The sequence below is a fragment of the Brassica oleracea genome, chromosome C1 (assembly GCF_000695525.1).
Source record: "Brassica oleracea var. oleracea cultivar TO1000 chromosome C1, BOL, whole genome shotgun sequence".
Lineage (NCBI taxonomy): Eukaryota > Viridiplantae > Streptophyta > Magnoliopsida > Brassicales > Brassicaceae > Brassica > Brassica oleracea.
In genome coordinates this window covers 35,196,043-35,214,006 of record NC_027748.1, presented here as the reverse complement: position 1 = coordinate 35,214,006, position 17,964 = coordinate 35,196,043, and the positions used below count along the sequence as shown (strand labels likewise).

The 17,964-nt window shown below is 36.7% G+C and overlaps 5 protein-coding genes across 6 annotated transcripts; 1 reads left to right on the top strand and 4 right to left on the bottom strand.

Annotated features, from left to right (window-relative positions):
* Positions 1-5,701: 5,701 nt before the first annotated feature.
* Positions 5,702-6,126, top strand: LOC106302495 (early nodulin-like protein 1; the record flags this gene model as incomplete). The annotated part of the gene is made up of 1 exon (XM_013738995.1): positions 5,702-6,126. A coding segment is annotated over one exon (372 nt), but the record flags the coding sequence as incomplete, so codon positions are not given.
* A 116-nt stretch (positions 6,127-6,242) lies between these two features.
* LOC106324923 (DEAD-box ATP-dependent RNA helicase 51-like) lies at positions 6,243-10,181 on the bottom strand. Of its 2 annotated transcripts, none has more exons than XM_013762931.1 (13): positions 10,045-10,181; positions 9,319-9,719; positions 9,045-9,230; positions 8,660-8,845; positions 8,245-8,328; positions 7,929-7,970; positions 7,778-7,846; positions 7,386-7,691; positions 7,253-7,291; positions 7,055-7,159; positions 6,910-6,978; positions 6,706-6,831; positions 6,243-6,614 (listed from the first exon to the last, which is right to left on the bottom strand). In XM_013762931.1, the coding sequence occupies exons 2-13, from the start codon at positions 9,679-9,681 to the stop codon at positions 6,453-6,455; spliced, it is 1,737 nt and encodes a 578-aa protein (XP_013618385.1). In that variant the 5' UTR covers positions 9,682-9,719; positions 10,045-10,181; the 3' UTR covers positions 6,243-6,452. The 2 variants fall into 2 exon arrangements, with proteins under 2 accessions (XP_013618385.1, XP_013618393.1); XM_013762939.1 differs by having other exon boundaries at positions 7,392-7,691.
* A 394-nt stretch (positions 10,182-10,575) lies between these two features.
* LOC106315420 (uracil-DNA glycosylase, mitochondrial-like) lies at positions 10,576-12,496 on the bottom strand. The gene is made up of 7 exons (XM_013753148.1): positions 12,196-12,496; positions 11,897-12,117; positions 11,656-11,814; positions 11,537-11,567; positions 11,317-11,452; positions 11,154-11,237; positions 10,576-10,978 (listed from the first exon to the last, which is right to left on the bottom strand). The coding sequence occupies exons 1-7, from the start codon at positions 12,446-12,448 to the stop codon at positions 10,912-10,914; spliced, it is 951 nt and encodes a 316-aa protein (XP_013608602.1). The 5' UTR covers positions 12,449-12,496; the 3' UTR covers positions 10,576-10,911.
* A 217-nt stretch (positions 12,497-12,713) lies between these two features.
* On the bottom strand, positions 12,714-15,763 carry LOC106315409 (zinc finger CCCH domain-containing protein 38). The gene is made up of 4 exons (XM_013753141.1): positions 15,567-15,763; positions 14,863-15,185; positions 13,090-14,779; positions 12,714-13,002 (listed from the first exon to the last, which is right to left on the bottom strand). Exons 2-4 carry the CDS (start codon positions 15,135-15,137, stop codon positions 12,973-12,975), a joined length of 1,995 nt encoding a protein of 664 aa, XP_013608595.1. The 5' UTR covers positions 15,138-15,185; positions 15,567-15,763; the 3' UTR covers positions 12,714-12,972.
* A 627-nt stretch (positions 15,764-16,390) lies between these two features.
* On the bottom strand, positions 16,391-17,548 carry LOC106300849 (MADS-box transcription factor 47-like). The gene has a single exon (XM_013737107.1). The coding sequence runs from the start codon at positions 17,496-17,498 to the stop codon at positions 16,464-16,466; it is 1,035 nt and encodes a 344-aa protein (XP_013592561.1). The 5' UTR covers positions 17,499-17,548; the 3' UTR covers positions 16,391-16,463.
* Between the last annotated feature and the right edge of the window lie 416 nt (positions 17,549-17,964).

Genomic DNA, 17,964 nt, shown 5'->3' with positions numbered 1-17,964 from the left:
AAGACTGAATTGTACTCATCCACTGACTTATAATCCATGAATCTTAGATTCTTCCAGTCATTTCTAGCATTTGGGAGTAACACCGTTTTCTGGTGATCATATCTATGGTGTAAAGCATCCCAAAACTCTAGTGGATTTTCCATCGTAATGTACCATCGTAATGTACTGATCTTTTAGACCTTCAATGAGATGATGGCGTGTAATACTTATAGCCCTATACCGATTCTTGTCGGTCTCATTGTTGCCCTTGATGATTGTATCACCAAGTCCTTTTGACCTTAAACTGATCTTTGTATCTAGCGCCCACTTCAAGTAGTTATCTCCGGAGAGATTAAGGGCTGCATAGTCTCTATTTGAGATTTTCGACATCTGAATCACATTATCATTTCAATTTAGGTTCACAATGTGATCATGTGGCCGCATGGTATATTAACAAGCTCGGCCACAAACTTGTCTTACGCATTTATGAAAACAATCAATCTAATCGACCATGGTGCGAACAATCAAGCCACACGGCCATGTAGTCAAACAATAGGGTCGGATATGTAAATCTACTTGACCATGGTGCGAACAATCATAATTTATGATTCTATGTATGACAGAGAGATTAAGGCCACACGGCCATATGCTTTATCAATGTAATCAGATTCGAATTCGTATGTTTTATATGCTGGCCGATTTTTAAACAATACGAATGCAATTCAATTCAGATTCATATGTATGCAAACAATCCTAGGGTTTCCGATTTGAACACTAGTAGGATTCAATTTCAAGATTAAGGTTTCAAGGCCTTTAGGATTTAAATTCTAGATCAGATTACTTCAATCAATCTAACAATCTTAAAACCTCAGATCATTAAACACTCAATCAATTAAAATCGGATTCAGTCCTTTAGGGTTTAGGGTTTCGATTCCAAAACTTAGGGTTTCTCAAATTCAAATCAGGAACAATCAATTAAGTTCTAAGGAATCATTTCTATGTTACTAGTTATGAGATTGTCGATTTTAAATTTGTAATTTCTAGGGTTTCATCAAGAACAAAGTTTCCATAATAATGGATTAGGGTTTTGATCTTTCTAGGTTCTCAGATTAAGTTATACCTTTGCTTTGTAGAGGTTTAGAACCGGACCACCTTTAGAGAGAGAGAGAGAATCATTCGGATGCTTGTAGGTTCCAATCGGGTCGTGGATGAGTGCAGGCGCGAGCTGAGGACGATCGCAGGCTGTCGGCTTGTCTCTGATGCGAGCTGCGAGGAGATCGGGTCGTCTCGGGTGCGATCGCGTCTCGGGTTTGATCGCGAGCTGGACAGGTTCTTCTGAACTGGGACGTGAGCTGAGAACGTCAAGGATTCGAGATGGATTGTCTGAGTTCTTGGATGAACTAAGAACGTGTCTAGGGTTTTTAGGTATGGTCGCCGGCTTAGGTTTTTAGGTTTAGAGGTTTCGATTTAGTCTCAGGGATCTAGAGGCTATCGTGATGATAACGTGTTGTAAAAGAATGGGGAATTATCTGTGTATTATTAATGATCAACAGAGGTTCCTTATATAGGAATTATAAAGTATAGGAAAAAAGAAATTATCCAAAACCTAATACAACAGGAAATAGGAAAATATCTAAAACAGAGAAAAAAGAAAAACATCCTATGTCTAAGTCGGCCAAAGGATAGGCCGACTCTCTCTCCTCGGACGACCGTTTCTCTCTCCTCCATTGGCCACGGTTTGGGTCTTGTCTTGGTCATTGGTTATGGGCCATCCACTTAATAATTTATAACAATACAAAAATATTTATCTCATTTTACACCAAATTTTGAAAACTCTTGTATAAAAATAACTATAGTTTTAAAAAAGTCTTAATATAAATAAAAATCTGAACTTCTCCAAAAAGCTATAAACATATGCAATGCATGTATGGTTTTCAAAAGGAATAAGTGTGCTGCCAAAAAAAAAAAAAAAGAATAAGTGAGATTATACAGAGAGAAAATCTTAACTCAAGCAAACGCATAACCACATAAAGATATCCAAAATAAAAGCACATAAAAGGTTTAAAATGACTTTCTGATTTTCTAATTTTTGTTTAAAGAGAAATCTTTGCTTTTTAGGTTTTCCACGAAAATAGAAAATTTGTGTTGTCTCTTAGTGTCGACCTGTTTTTTAGCAATCTTTTGCACCTTTGCATAATTTATTCTCATAAGTCCTCCTACAGTCTTGCTTTTCTTCTTGAAAGCTAACTTTTTACTATCACTACTCTTTGATACAACTGAAAAGAAGATCCAAACATTTTATTCTATTTTTGTAAATTTTAGATTTTTTAAAAATAGTTTTAATTTTGTGGTGGTTAATATTTACAGGAAAGTGTGGCCCCTAAGTTTCAAGTTGAAGACAAAACTGGTTTTGGTTGCTCTTGTTGGGTAAAGTTTTTTTGATTTATGTATGTTTTTGATTCCTAGATGCTTACTTATGATTATAACATTGATTAACTAAGAGAGAATATCTGTGTGAAACAGAGTTACTCAGGAATAGTAATAGCATGTATTCTCTAAATTCTTGGTCACAAACATAAGACGTAAGTTGTCATGTGAAGGCAATACTTCTTTGGGATGTAATTAACATAAGAGCCATTGAGAAGTTAATCAAATCTCACTTCTTTCTTCACTCTGCCTTTTCTCAATACTTTTGTGTGTATGATTAATAATATATTTGCATATATGGTCATATCTGCATGAACTTACGCATGTATATCATTCAATAATGGTTTATAATATAGATTAATGACTTAGAAAACAGTAAGATTATTGTCTTTTTATAAGATGACCGTTCATCTTGTATTTTCAGAACTCGTTGTTCTTACCTTGCTTCTTAGCTTCAACATGCTAACAGGGTAAGCATGAATAAGATCTGTGTAAAAACTTGAAGTACGTTCCGAACCTACTTTCTCCATCCGAACCGAAATAAGGCATAACCAGCCACATCACTCATCTTCTTCATCCTCCCATACGCACTAATCATGTAAAAACTGACCCAACATATCTTGCTTGCAAAAATTTAATTTTTGAGAGGGTCAGACATAAGCAATATCCTTTGTCATGATTTTGAATCTAGTTAGTAGTAACCCACCTTATCCTTGAAACCAAAATCAACATTTTAAACGTGACTACCGATCTTCCACTTGTTCCAAGCTATGGAGACCGAATTTTCATATGTTCCCGTTTAAATGGCTTTTCCATGAGCTTCTGGTCTTGGGGTTCTCAAGTTTCTGTTATAACCCACACATATAGGGAAACAAAAGCTCAAACTTTCGTATCCAGTTCACAGATAAAAGAGCGGAAAGAATAGTGACATAACCCCTATGCTTGAAAAGCCGTGGATTTCAATAGCTAATCAACAAAGTAAAAGAGCATACAAGAATATTGAAGTAAGCTTGTGCAGCCTGCTTACCTTAATTGATTGAATCTCTTCCTTCTGTTCTCCTAAGAAGCATTTATGAGTTTCAATCCACTCTGCCCTTGATGCGTTTGAATTCACACCACACAAATCTGGCTTCAAGAGAAGGTACCTCACAACTTTTTCCAAAAGCAAGCTTTGCAAAATCATGTTTTTGTTTTCTAATTTTAGCTTCCCATGATTTACATTCATCTGCATCTCCAGCGTTGCAACTTTCCTTCTGCACAACAAAGGTAAAAAATTACAATTGTTACTGTCGCAATTTAAAAGTTAATTATGGTTACGAGAAGTTTACGTTCACCGTGCCAATTCTATCTATCTTCAATATTTTTCTCATTTTTGTGTCGTTTTTTTTTTATTTTGGTTATTGCTCGATATTAATATTGATTTTTGAGTTTATTTTCATTTCGTTATTTTGTTTTGGCCAGAGATTTAGAAAATGTTTCAGATTTAAAATTATTAAATAGATACATACTTAGGTTAAGGTCCGCGTCTTTTGCAGAATAAATATTTTATATTTTTCTGCATATTATGACTAAGAAATCAGTTACTATTATGTAATAAATTGGTGTGCGCATATAAATCAAATGATCGTTCTTGTTTATTCGCAATCATTTTAGGGTAAATTAATCAAAACAATCAATTTTATTTATCGTATATGATATATAATTAAATTTAAATGATATTAACATAGATATATAGTATACTTTTAATATGGATATTTATTAAATGAGGTTTCTACTCATATGATTTTATGATTATTTGCTTTTATGATTATTTGCATATTTGTGTAACAAAATTTTACACCAACGATTTTTTTTTTAACGTGGAATGTTTAGTGGTTTCAATAATTTATAATCATTTAAAAAACAATGAAGATTTCAAAATTAAAATGTTAACTTTTCAATATATATTCAACGCATATATCAAAATACAAATATGTATTTTCATATGATATATAGTTTAATTTAAACGATATGAAATATATATATATATTAACATGAACACCTATTACATAAAATTATTTATTCATATGATTTTATACTCATTGTATCTTATTGTGGAAAAAAATTAGACCTTGATCACAAAAGTTTATTTGAGACTTTTAACAATGTTAGTAATTTATACTTGTTTTCAAAAATTCAAAATACAACATATACAAAAAAAATCTATTTTTTATTATTATATGATTTATGTAATTATGTAATTTATTTTAATAATAAATAATTAAACAAAAATGATAGAAAATATACAAATTGTTAGAAAATCTTTATTATTTAAAATCATTAATTGATATATATATATTAATCATATTAGGTAATTTCGTAGGTTTTATTTAAGGAAAAAATATATAATAATTTTAATTTGATAAATGAATGGTCAATAATGGACATACTATATAATATAACATTCTCTAACAATTTAATTTTGGATTAACAAAATTCTCAATTGATTCTCAAGCCGCCACGTAAGCAAAATTAGCATTCTAATTATGTGAAAACTCAGCAATGCACTTTTTAATTAGTACAAACTACATGTTATAACTTTTTTAATGTTTCTCTATTAATATACAGGGGATGTATTATTTGTGTTAATTAATTTTTTTATATATTTTTAAAATTTATAATAATTTGATAAATTAAATTTGTTGATAAAAATAGATAGATAACTTGTGACTGATTGATAATGGAAGAATAACATTAAATTTTATTATATTATATTAATCATCTTAACACATGCATCTGATAATTATGAAAAAATAAAAATTAAAAAGAGATACTACAATATATGAGTTGTATATCTAGTATCTATGCCAAATTTAGAAGATAATAAGTTTGAAGAAATTCTATTATATTAAAGATTGGATCAAGTAGAAGATTTAGAATTTTATCATAATCATTACTTCTGCTTATTTAACAAAATTAAAATAATAGTATAAATTTAATGACTCATTAATCAAAATTACAGGAACATGACAAATAAGCAAAACTACTTAAAATCATGGAGAAAAGAACATGACAAATATACAAATTCACTTTTCAAATAATAATACAGATAAGTTTTATAGTAGTTCATAACAAAACGCAAATATCCCACAAAATCGGATATTTCTCAACAATTTCCAAGTCATGATGTTTTCACAAATTTTGCTCAGAAAAGAAAAATGTCTTCACAAATGTTTCAAAAAAAAGAGAGTAAAATACGTAGTCAAATACATTAATTATCCCTCAAGAAGTGGACAAGACTAACAGACCTCGATGAGAGATTTTTATTTTTGATGAAGGTTTCAAATACAAGAAAGACTCAGTATTGGTGGTGTCAGAAGACGAGTACAAGGAATGCAAGGCAACTAAACCGCAACTCTATTCCAACAACCAAGACACGGTTTTCAAACTAGACCGTCCCGGTTTGTTTTACTTCATTAGTGGTGTCTCGGGTCAGTGTGAAAAGGGTCAGAAGATGATCATTAAAGTCATGGAGACCGAGTCTTCCCCAGATTCTCCTTCTCCTTCCTCTTCTTTTTCCTCTCTTTCGGCTTCAACTCACAAGAAGAGCAGTGCATTGAAAACTGCTGTCCAGTTCACTAGTTCCAGCTTTGTGGTTCTTATTGTTTCGGTTTTGGTTTGGCATTAGGTCAGATTTTAGTTCCGGTTTAGCATTCCAAATAACTACACTGACCGGACCGGTCTAGGTTTCATTCAACATGTTTTCACTTTTCTTGTAGGTCTAATATTACCTAATTATGTGATTCTTTACAGTTTCCTATATTTCATAAGCAAATAATCTCTTGAGAAAGCTGCCATTAGTTGATTAAACCATTCTTATAACAACACAGAGATCTGAGTAGTACAAGATGTGTTACACAAAAAAAAAAAAGTACAAGAAACAACAATCTGAATTAAAACAAAACTACAGTAGTTGGGGCAAAACTTGGTGGTGATTGATAAAACAAAGGTTTCCAAACCAGAAACAAGCAAAGTAATCATAATCTTTTTAGTCAGGTCAAGACATTTCATGCCTCTTTGGGTGTGGACTTGGCTTTGCCATAGGGAGTGTAAGGAGAGAAGCCATTGCGACCTTGCTGATTCCTCGCCTTCCTCACCTTTCCAGCTCCACTTTCTATGTTCAGATGCACTTTTGGCGGCGAAGAGAAGCAGAAGGATAGAGCAACCGCCTGTGACATCCCATGACAAAATATGAAAACCCTGGTTATATCTTCCAACCTTGCAAGAAAAAACAAGAGTTTATTTGTGTGTGAACTATACCTGAAGATCTAGCCGGTGAACATTAAAGATATCTTTCAGAGAATGTGAATTGTATGCTGCGATATAAGCCCTGTACGCTTCCTTGGCTATCTTGTTCAGATTATAGTCGTTGGCAACATATTTCTCCTGCAGGACAAGAACAATAAACGATGTTTTACAACGAATCCAACTACACATTCAAAAAGACTGAATCAGAACAATTACCAGAGCGGACCGCACATTCAAAAGCTTCTTCTCATTGAACTCAAGCTCTTTTACAGGTACTTTTGCAGCCTGCGGGTTTAAGTACAAATCAGTTAAAAACAAGTAGGTCTAACCACAAGAAGATTCTAAAAAAAAACATTCATACCTTAAGGTAACGAATAAATTGAAGCTCTTCAGGGATCAAGACAAGCAATGCTTTTCCCTTTGCTCCTTCTCCACGGGCTGTTCGACCAACCCTGTGGATATATTCCTGAAGACAACATCAACCATAAAAAATCTTAGATGCACATTAATAGACAGAGCGGGATATAGAAAAACCAGAAGAGCAAAGTATATCTCCTACCGTTGGCTTGTCTGGAGGATCATATTGTATAATCCAGTCCTACATAAAACACGATTCAACACAATGTGATTTTAGTAACACTATTGACTCATTGAGTATAATAAAAGTGTTAGTAATCAATGTAAGAACATACACGTACCACGGCAGGAATGTCGAGACCACGAGCAGCAACATCAGTGCACAACAAAATACCTTTCTCTGCTTTCATAAAGTCGAAAAAGGTTTTAGTTCTTCTGTTCTGATCCAGTCCTCCATGGATGTCACAGCTATCCAAGTTGATTAGCTTCATGATTTCGGCATGGAACTGTACCGACTTGCACGTAGAGAAGAACACCATTATTTTCTTGTTTAGGTTCTTCTTCAGAAAAGAAATTAGAAGGAGAAGTCTCTTTTCGCTCGGAACAACGCAATAGCCTTGCTCCAATCCTTCATTTGTCACCTAACAGTTTCGGAAAATTATTAAATAAATTCTCCGTTGCATGGTCTTTAAAATTTGATTACGAGAGCTTTTCTTGTGATTCATACCTTGCGTCTACCATCATCGACATCAACAAGAACAGGAGACGTCAATGACACTCGAGCAAGATCTTGAACCTGCAACGATACACAAAGAGTAAGAATAATTAAGTAACAGCAAGAACTAAGAATGACAATACCGAAGATAACAGAAAAATACCTTCGAAGTCTGGGTGGCAGAGAATAGTGCGGTTTGCCTAGTCTGCAGAAACATGGTAAAAACTTTATTCAGAACAAAAATCCAAACCGTAGTAATGCCAAAGACTTTGGGTGGGGCACATGATTTGTGTAAACATCTTAACATACAAAACTATTTCGCTAGTGGGTTTTGGCTGAGGAGAATAGCAATACCATGGGAATATTGTTTAAAGGAAAGGAAAGAAAAGAAATCTCTGATACTGAAAGGTCTGCATTTATCTACTTTTCTCATTCTTCTTTAGATTAACCTTAATTAAGAGAACAAAGAGGTAACTTACCTTTGGTAGAATTTTTAGAATCTTATTCATGTCCTCCTCAAAATTTTCTTCCAGAATCCTATCAGCTTCATCAATCACAAGGCACTACAATTTAAAGGAGCATATGTAAAGATACATATCCATTAGAATCATATACTGCACAAAGTCAAGTGATCACATTTTTCAACTAATAGTACGACTACAAGCCAGGCTAAACATCAAGTTATAAGCGACACATAATGTAGTATTCCTTCTCTAGCTCTCTGACAGAGGTGGCAAGATGAATACAGCATAATCTGATGTATACAGTTCATCTATGGCTCTTTTACTTGTATTATTTTTTTCATAGAAAGACAACAGTCAGAATTTTCAACATCCACTTTGTCAAAAATAAGACAATAACATGCGCCAATTAGAACAATGAAAAGGAAAGTACCTTTAGGTGTTTAAAAATGAAACCCTTGGTATGTTGAAGATGGTCAAGAAGACGCCCAGGAGTTGCTATCAGCAAATTTGAACCATTTGCAATACGTTGTGCTTCCGACCTTCTGTTATTTCCACCGATAACCATACTGACAGTCAGTGAATGATGCTTCACTAGCTCCTCCGCCACATTTTTAGTCTAAAATATCAAAAAAAAAACATGGTAAAAAATGGGGATGGGAGGCCGTAGTAACTAAGAAAACAACATTCACACTTTACAAAACCAAAGCATTTGCAATGAGTAATCTACATGAAAGCTGAGAACCTCACTGCAAGTAGAATAACAAGACTCATCTACTCAGAATGAGAGTATGGTAGAGAAAGAAAAGAGTTTTTACCTGAATAGCAAGTTCTCTTGTGGGGCAAATAACGATGACACCAGTCCCGTTGAGAGGGGAGAAGCGCTCTTTAAAGAGCAACTCAACAGCCGGAATGAGGAAAGCAAGGGTTTTACCAGAACCAGTCCTGGCAGCACCAAGAACATCTTTGCCCTCCAAAAGAGGAGGAATTGATCCAGCTTGAATCTACAATGATTAAGAGACTCAGAAACATGTACTAGTTTTTGAAAGTCTGGTATAAAACATGAGAAAAGGGTTCCAAGGTTTTACGTACTTGAGTCATGTGTTTAAAGTCCATCGCCTTAATAGCTTCGAAGGTCTGCTCTGACAAGTCAAGGGATTCAAAAGTTTCGTTAGTCATTATCCCTTTCGCTACAACCACCATCTTCTTCTCTTCTTCTTCTTCTTCTACTTCCTCTTCCTTTGCTTCCACCTCTTCTTCTTCCTCGATTTTGCCTCTTCCCTGCAGCTTCTTCACTTTCTTAACCTTCTTTTTGATTTCATCAGCGTTTTCCTCAACGTTATGGGTTTCTTCTTCTTCTACTTCCACCTTTTGAAGCTCGTTCTTCTTCCCACGGTTTCGCTTTCTGATCCTCTTCTTCAGCACATCGCTGGATTTCTTCTCCAGCTCAACCATGTCTGAGCTCTAAATCTCAATCAATCAACTCTCTCTCTCTGCAGCAAAGTTGAAGAAAAAACAAAACTTTGAGAGTAATTCTAAATTTGTGAAAGAGGTCCACTTCTAAGACAGTTTCACTATCAAACGATGTCTGTAAACGAGTTCTGTGTTGTAACCATTAGTCTCTAAAAACCGTCAATTTCGATTCTCACATCCAAAGGTTAAAGATTTATATACCAAACTAAGATGACTAGATGAGTAAGAGCTCGTGTGTTACAATACCGACAGAACAGCAATTAGGATTACCAAGTCGCAGTATCGAGACAGAGCTTCGGAAAGGAAGGAACTACTACTGGAAAAGTGAACAGTGAAGAAACTTACATGAAGAAACGAAACTACTTGAAGGTTGCGATAGCGAAGAGAACTCCAGCGAGAGATATGAGAGTGTGATACAGCGGCGGAGAGAGAAAAACAAAAATAAAGGGTTTAGGGTTTAACGACTGTTGCAAGTTGTGTAACCTTCGACTTACTTTTAAGAAAAAAAAAAAAACTTTTCTCAAGGATAAAATCTAGAGAGGAAAACCCCTGATTAGTAATAATGTTTCGATTCCGACCCCAAAGTAAAGTTTCAAATCTGTTCACCCAACGACTTTATTTTAAATAAAAACATTCCGTTGCAAAATCCCATAATTCTTTACCATGTGTTAAATTTAGTGAACTTTATTCGTCCAGTAGATAAATTTTAACACGGAATTATTAAATTTGACTCATTTTTTAGGGGTTGCATAAAAATCTTCAAAGCAGTCATTGATGACTTCAACTGTGGTTTTATATTCACCTCAACATCTTCAAACTTCTGGCTAGCTTCCATGTACTGTGGTTTTATATTCACCTCAACATCTTAAACCATACTTTTAATAAATCTAACCATCCATACTTTTTAAAGTTGTGCATACATTGTAGCAACAAGGAAAATTCTACAAGTAGCACGCACCCCTAATATAATACACACCATTCTTCATAAGAGTACAAAATGAAACAGTCTCCCCACTGCTACTTGGACATACTCGGATACACCTTTAACAGCCTATCCTAGGCGTCTAGGATTCTGTGATAAAATAGGAGGAGCATTATAACGATTAAAGCTTCAAGCTCTGTTCACCAGAAGGGACTGCAAAAAATGGTTGGCTTCCCAAGAACACTCATGCTTCGTCTTGGTCTCAACTCTCAACACGGCGGTTTAAGAGATTAAAGTTGCCATTCTATGGGAGGAATCCCCCTCTGTTCGAGTAGCTGGTTTGCTTGAGAGAAATGTCTGTTCAAAGGTTTGAGTATTAATGTAAATTCAGCACTAGGGTCAACAACATAAGCACATTACGCAGACAATTGCAAGTCATTTAATGTCTTTCGGTCTCGCAGAAACACTGGTTCCATTATGCATGTGATCAGGTATGAGAAATTAAATATGAGGTTTAGCGGAGTGAGCTAACCTGCAGTTGAAGAAGCCTCTATGCGCAGACAAACCAGATGGATGAGCTGCTGTGAGTATATGATGTTTATTCCCATCTATCAACCTGCAATTGATCATAAGAAAGCTTTGCAGTCTCATACAAAATAATAAACTACGAATAAGAAAACCAAACCAAAACCTACTTGGATTTCTCTTGAGCATATCTTCCCCAGAGGAGAAAGACAACACCTTCCTTCTGCTGCGAAATGCTTTGAATGACAGCATCAGTGAACTGTTCCCATCCTTTCTTTGCATGTGAGTTCGGCTGCTTACTCCTTACTGAATTACAAGGCAACACAACCGACATTACTTTTGGCACTTTTTAAAACTTACAAGCTCACCACACGATGAGATATTATTTACCTGTAAGAACAGCATTCAACAGCAAAACACCCTACAAATGATCAAACCAAGAAGTGATTTACATGAGCTAACTCCAAGTAAAAACTGAGAATTGAAGTAACATAGAAACTCCATTTCACCTGCACAGCCCATTTCTGTAGATCCCCATGACGCGGGATTGAACAGCCAACATCTTTCTGAAGCTCCTTGAATATGTTCAACAGACTAGAAGGAAGCTTCTCTCCTTCAGGCACAGAGAAAGACAAACCCATAGCTTGACCAGGTCCATGGTACGGATCCTAAACCAAACAGAAAAAAAAAAAACTTGTTAAAGCGCAACAAAAAAATCAGGACCTCCTCAAAAGAAACTAACGTCTGTACCTGTCCGATGATGACAGCCTTGACTCGGTCGAAAGGTGTTGTATTAAGAGCATTGAAAACCAAATGCTGCGGCGGATATATCAAAGGGCCTTTACTCTCACGTTCAAGGAAGTCGGAAAGGGTCTTGAAGTAGGGTTTTTGCAATTCTCCAGGGAGAGCTTTAAGCCATGACTCTTCGACTAACAGCTCATTCAAACGCACGTGGCAGCAGCTTCCTTCAGCTATAACAGTTTCCAGTTCCCAAATCAATCTAAATCATAAAACCCTAGAAAACCACAAACCAGCTTTAAAAATCAAACCTTTAGCTTTTGCGACCTTCTCGGAGCAGACGGCGAGGTTGCGTTTGGACGTGGCTACGGATTTGTTGAAATCGGAGCGGGACGAGTCGTCGGCGACGGAATTGGTAACGGTTACTACGCGAGGCGGCGATTTTGAGGCAGAACACAAACCGCGGGAACAACTGGCGGCGGAAACGGCGGGAAAGGAGGAAGCTTTGAGGCGTTTTGCGGGATGAATAAAGTCAATTAGGGTTTTAGATGTGGACGAAGCCATCTCCGTCTTCAGATTTCAATTTCACTACGAACATGAGATCCCAATTTCTTTTTTAATTCCCAGAAAAAAAAATCAGAGGAGAAGAGTTAAAATTGGCGGGAGCGACGGTACAGGCCGGTTTAAACCGGTTAAGAGACCAATCGTATAATTCCCATTTCAATTTGATTCATTTACATCTAAACCGGTTCTCTCAACTTTGGTAGTTTTGTTGATAAGAACAAGAACCAAAGGGATCAAAGAGAGATCGACATTGAGACAAAAGAGATGAGGATTACCGAAAATCTGGTCTAAGTTTCTATAAAAAAGACAGAACACAGTCCTTGGTCTATGAGACTGGACCATACCACCATGTCGGAAAAAGAAAAAGGAACATTCAGGACAAAAATCTCTAACGGTATATATCTACAGAACTGGAAGACGGTGACAACAACAGAGCCTCACTTCATCTTCCTTAAAAGACTAAGCAGGTTTTAAGAATACAGTTCCACACAAGCTTAATGATGATGGCGAGAGATGAAATTAATTTACGTCTTCTTGGCTTTACTGATATATGCCTGAAAATGAAGATAGAAACATAAACAACGGTTAGTAACAGTTTTCGAAAGCAATAAGTTAAGGCCTATTTATATGTAAGAAGGAACCTGAACGAGCTTTGTAAGCTTCGGTTTGGAAGCGGATAGATAATGGTCAATCTTCTCCTGTGTTTGAGGGACGTTTCCACTTGGCATTGAGCCAGTCACTTTCTCAACTACTTTCTTCACTATGTTCTTGTAACCATCTTTCTTCATCTTACCTTCTTTCCAAGCTGGTTTCAGAAGCTCCTTCACAATCTCAACAAGCGCAAACTTGAACGTCCTCATTCCTTTCGTGTCTTTCATCTCTTTCTTGTCTTCTTCTTCTTCATCGCTCCCATCATCAGCATCTTCATCTACAATGTTATCAGCTTCTTCTCCAGCTTTCTTACACTCTTCTTCTTTACTAGAAGCCTTGGGGTTTACCGGTAGAACCTGAATCTCATCGACATTGCTAACTTGTGATGCAGTAACCAGTGGGGCTTCGTCAGTGTCAGCACTCATCCCAAGTGGGGTGTTACTCTGGGTAGCATGATTTGGTTGAACAGCCAAGGAAGATGGCATCTGCAATGCTTGTGTAAGCTGTGGAAGGGGCCGTCCATTTGCAAGAAGCTGCGCTATAGTAGCTGAGATGTTGCTAATCTGATCTATTTGTTCCCTGGTGACACCACTCTGGACCGGAATAGCTTTCTCCTCCACTGAATGATGATTATCTTGATAAGCTTTTCCGCTCACTGGTTTACTCAAGTTCAAGGAGAAATCTGTAGCAGCAGCAGGAGCAGGAGCAGGAGCTATCACTTGTTGTTGAGTTCCTCCAGGGGTTGGCGAGTTTTGGTACGGCAAGACATCATGATAATTCTGATTATATGCTTGAACCGGAGCAGTGTTCACCACATTGTTGTAGTTCTGATGAGAATCAGCTACTATAGGTTTCTCAAGCATGGGTTTGTTGTCACCATATGAATACATACCACTGCTCCTCTGATCATCAACTCGAGACTTCGAACTCTGACCAATAACGCCAACACCACCAGGTTCTGCTTCCTTCATGTGTTTTTCCAAGTTATGAGCACCAAAGTTCCAATCAGGAGACATCTCCATATCACCAATCCAGCCACTACCCTTAGTTTCACAAGTCCCTTTACTGAGCTTTCCATTATCCAATCTTTCATCACCGTTCCATCTATTATGACCACTGTGATAGTTGTTGTCCTGTCTATAGAAGCTGTTCTTGTTCTCTTGAGGCTGCTTTCTATCAGCACCACGATGATGAGAGAACCTGCAATGATGGCCATTACGACAGTTCCCTGCTGCGAAAAACTTGCAGGGGATCTCCGAGCTCCAGCGGAACCGTCCCTCACCATCACCACCTCTTAGTTGCGTTTCTTTCTCTCCTGTCAGCTCGCCTCTGTGTCTTCTCAACCTCGGATCTGATAAACCATGTAAATGCCCCCTTCTAGAATGTTCCTCCTCAGGAAAATCAGTATCATGATAGTCTGATGACCTTGCAAATTTCATCATCGTAGCCTCCTCTTCTCTGAAATCACTGGAGTGGTGATATCTCGTCTCCCTTGGCTTTCTACTAGCTTTATCTTCCCAACCGTAATCGCTGCTGCTTTGATCACCGCCTATCTTGCTGAATTCATCTCGTGTTCTGGTCTTCTTGTGTCTGTCATAAGATCCTGCGTGATCTCGCCTTGGTCTATAGACAGGGCTTCTGCTACGGCTTCTACTTCTGCTATAACTTCTACTATCACTCCTTTAGAAGAAGAAAAAAGTAAGAAGTGAAGAACAAATATAAATAAGAATCTTTTACTTGTTGTAACAACTCGAAACACTAACCTATGTGAAAGTTGCTGCCTAGTTTCATCTTGTTCAAAATAATAACTGTTATCGTTATTCTGTGAAGCTCTGCTTCTAGTCCTAGCTTGACCGGAGTGTTGATCATTCACAGACCTCCTACTTGCATTAGCATTACTGTCTGCGTTGAAGAGGACAGGCTGTGGATCCTTGTCACGGTAATGAGAACCTGATGTTACATCTACGCTAGGATGATGATGTGTGTCTTCCTCCTTGGAGTCCCATTTGGAAACATGTTTCCTTCCAGAACCACTCATTTCCAACGCCTACGACTTGCTGCAAACTACTAGTTACCACCAAATAATCTGCAGAAACAATGGGAAATTTCTGGTGTTGTTACATATGAAATTTAAGTTACAGCCTCAAGAGTATAGATCTCCAATAGTGAAACCATTTCACAACAAATACAATCCACGACCAGAAAAAAGAAACACTTAAATGTTTATACGAGTCAGTTAATCCAAGAGGATCGGTCATGTCTTGCAATTGAAAAGATTGATCTTGACAAGATCCTGATAATATTATCAATTATTATTAAGTGAAAGAAGCCCAATCGTTGCAGTATAAGAATTGACCCCCAGATTGAATCCAAAATACTCGCTAAACTGAACTTAATTGGAGCTTAATAGATTCGAGAAATAAAACATAGAATCAAAATCAGACAAAAGAAGAGAAACAGCACTCACTTGAATTCGACTACTTGCCATTCGCCAACAGGATAGAGAGATAAACCCTAACACCAGAGTTTCTTCGCTTCAAGGATTTGTAAGAGACTGCTCGTGAATATACGGATGTTAGAAAGACAGACAACGGGTTTAACTGATTCAGAGTGTTCTTCTAGGTCTTACTTATTCTTCTTTTAGGAGAAGGATAGGAAGCAGCCTCCACCAAAATAAAATTATTTTTAAAAAAAATCTTCGCTAAACTTTGAAGGTAATAAGATCTTTGGTTAATCTAAACCGTTGATTTAAAACTCTTTTGATCTCAGTCGTTGGTTACTTCTTAAACTAGCCGAACAGCTAAACACTTCTTTGTACTTTCTCCTTCTTCTTCTTCTTTTTTAACATGATGATTAGTGATAGATCCCTTTATGTTAGTTGGACTAAACTTGAAAGAAAAAAAAAAAAAACTTGAAAACAAATTGTTAATCTAATCCTACCGAGTTATAGAATCATAATATGTTTATGAGTTATCTAGATATATTAAATAGGATTAGGAAATTATAATCTCCATATAAAAAAAATGTTGCTAACTTTATGAATTTTGAGATCGAGAGATTTGAGAGCTTTAGTTTTTGAATTAGTTTTCGCAGTAAAGAAGTGTGTTTTTTATATTGAGTTTCTTCCGATCTTTGAATTCTAGATAGTCACAAAAAAGGCTTCCATAAAAGGGTTTTCTTAAGGAAACTATTTTATCATAAGAGAATGCTCAGAATAGCAAAAGCGGAGGAGAAGAGACACTCGTGGAGATAATAGTAATAGACACAAAAAACAAAACCTAGTATAGTTAGACACATTGGCACATAGCGACATAATTGAAAAAGACACAGACTAATCAATGTTTTAAAACTGATAATTGCATCATCAACCAACAAATGAAGAATACTGGAACTGAGGTCTGATATTCTGTGTTGACCCATCCACATATTGACAGGCCGGTGCTGCTCTTTGCGCCGGAAACTGAACAAGCTGATGTGAGAAACCATTGGTGTTACTGTTGTTGTTGTAGCCGTACATGTCCATGTTCTGCAACCCGTTAGTTCCTTGCGCCCAAAGTGCCCCGGAATAATCTTCCACGTTCATGTTGTTGATCCCAGTTCCTTGAGGAAAGCCAGAGTAATCTTCGACCTTGGAACAGTTCTGGTTAAACTGGTTTTGAAACATATTAACACAGTTGCTGTTGAAGCTGTTGTAGGGTATCATGTTCGTGCTTAGAAACTCATTCCTCCCAGTTTCTTGTCCCCCAAGAAAACTCGAGTACATATCATCCATGTTTGGATACTGGTACACCGTCAGTGAATTTGGAAGGGGAGCCAGAGATTGAGCTTGGTCAGGGAGTTGCTGTTGAAGATGATTCATTTGCGTCGGTTCTTGATTAGACATGTTCACGTAACGCATACTCCTCTGTCTCTGAGATTCAACAACAGCTCGAAGCCTATCTTGCATTATGGTTTCCTTGCGTTCCAAGGATTGAATCAGCTCCGTGAGTTGCTCAACAGAGCAATTATCAAACATGGGATCCCAATCCGGATACTCGTAACTGGATTCAAGTTTCACTTTCTTCTTCTTGTTCTTCTTTTTGGGATCCTTGTTGACCTCCTCGAGAAACTTGTCAAGATCCCATTGTTTTATGCGTCGCTTCACCTCGCTTAACTGGCTGTACCTTAGAGCCATGTCTTTGACCTTCTCTCTGTCCTTAGGCCATGTTCTAAGCTCCCCGTCTGATCCGTAGCAGATGACGCAGACTTCGACCCCGCAGAGAATTGAAAGCTCCTCAGCTTTCTTGAAGACAGTCACTTGTCTTTTAGCTAAGCTTGCGGCTTTCAAAGAAGAAGCTTTCTGAAAAAGGGTTGGTCGAAATTGGGAAACTTTAGTGGTTTTCGACAAAGATGAAGACATCGTTATGTTTTGCGTATGTGATTGTGAATTGAATGAAGAGTTGTGATTATTGTTTACATATTTTCTTAATATATATAGAGAAGATACATTAGTTATTTTCCATTTTTGGTTATCAATGTCGAAGATCCTAAATGATATCTGTTAGATTCGATTCCCTTTTCTTGATCTGATTTTCCTTTTATTTAACCTCGATATGGAAAATGTTTTTCTTTTGGCTTAATAATTAGGAAAATCCTTACACATACAGATCGTGTGTGTAATGTATACATGCTACACAAGTACACAACAACCGCCTACGTTGAGAACTTGAGTATGATGTTATGCTTAATTTATTTTATTTAAGGGAGAATTGCCAAGTGTGACTCAAAACTTGGAGTCAAACCCAAAACCCAAAACTTTATATTAAGTCGTCTGGTTAAAGTTAAAGTTAAATTATGAAGTTTTATTTTTCAATTACAAAACTAAC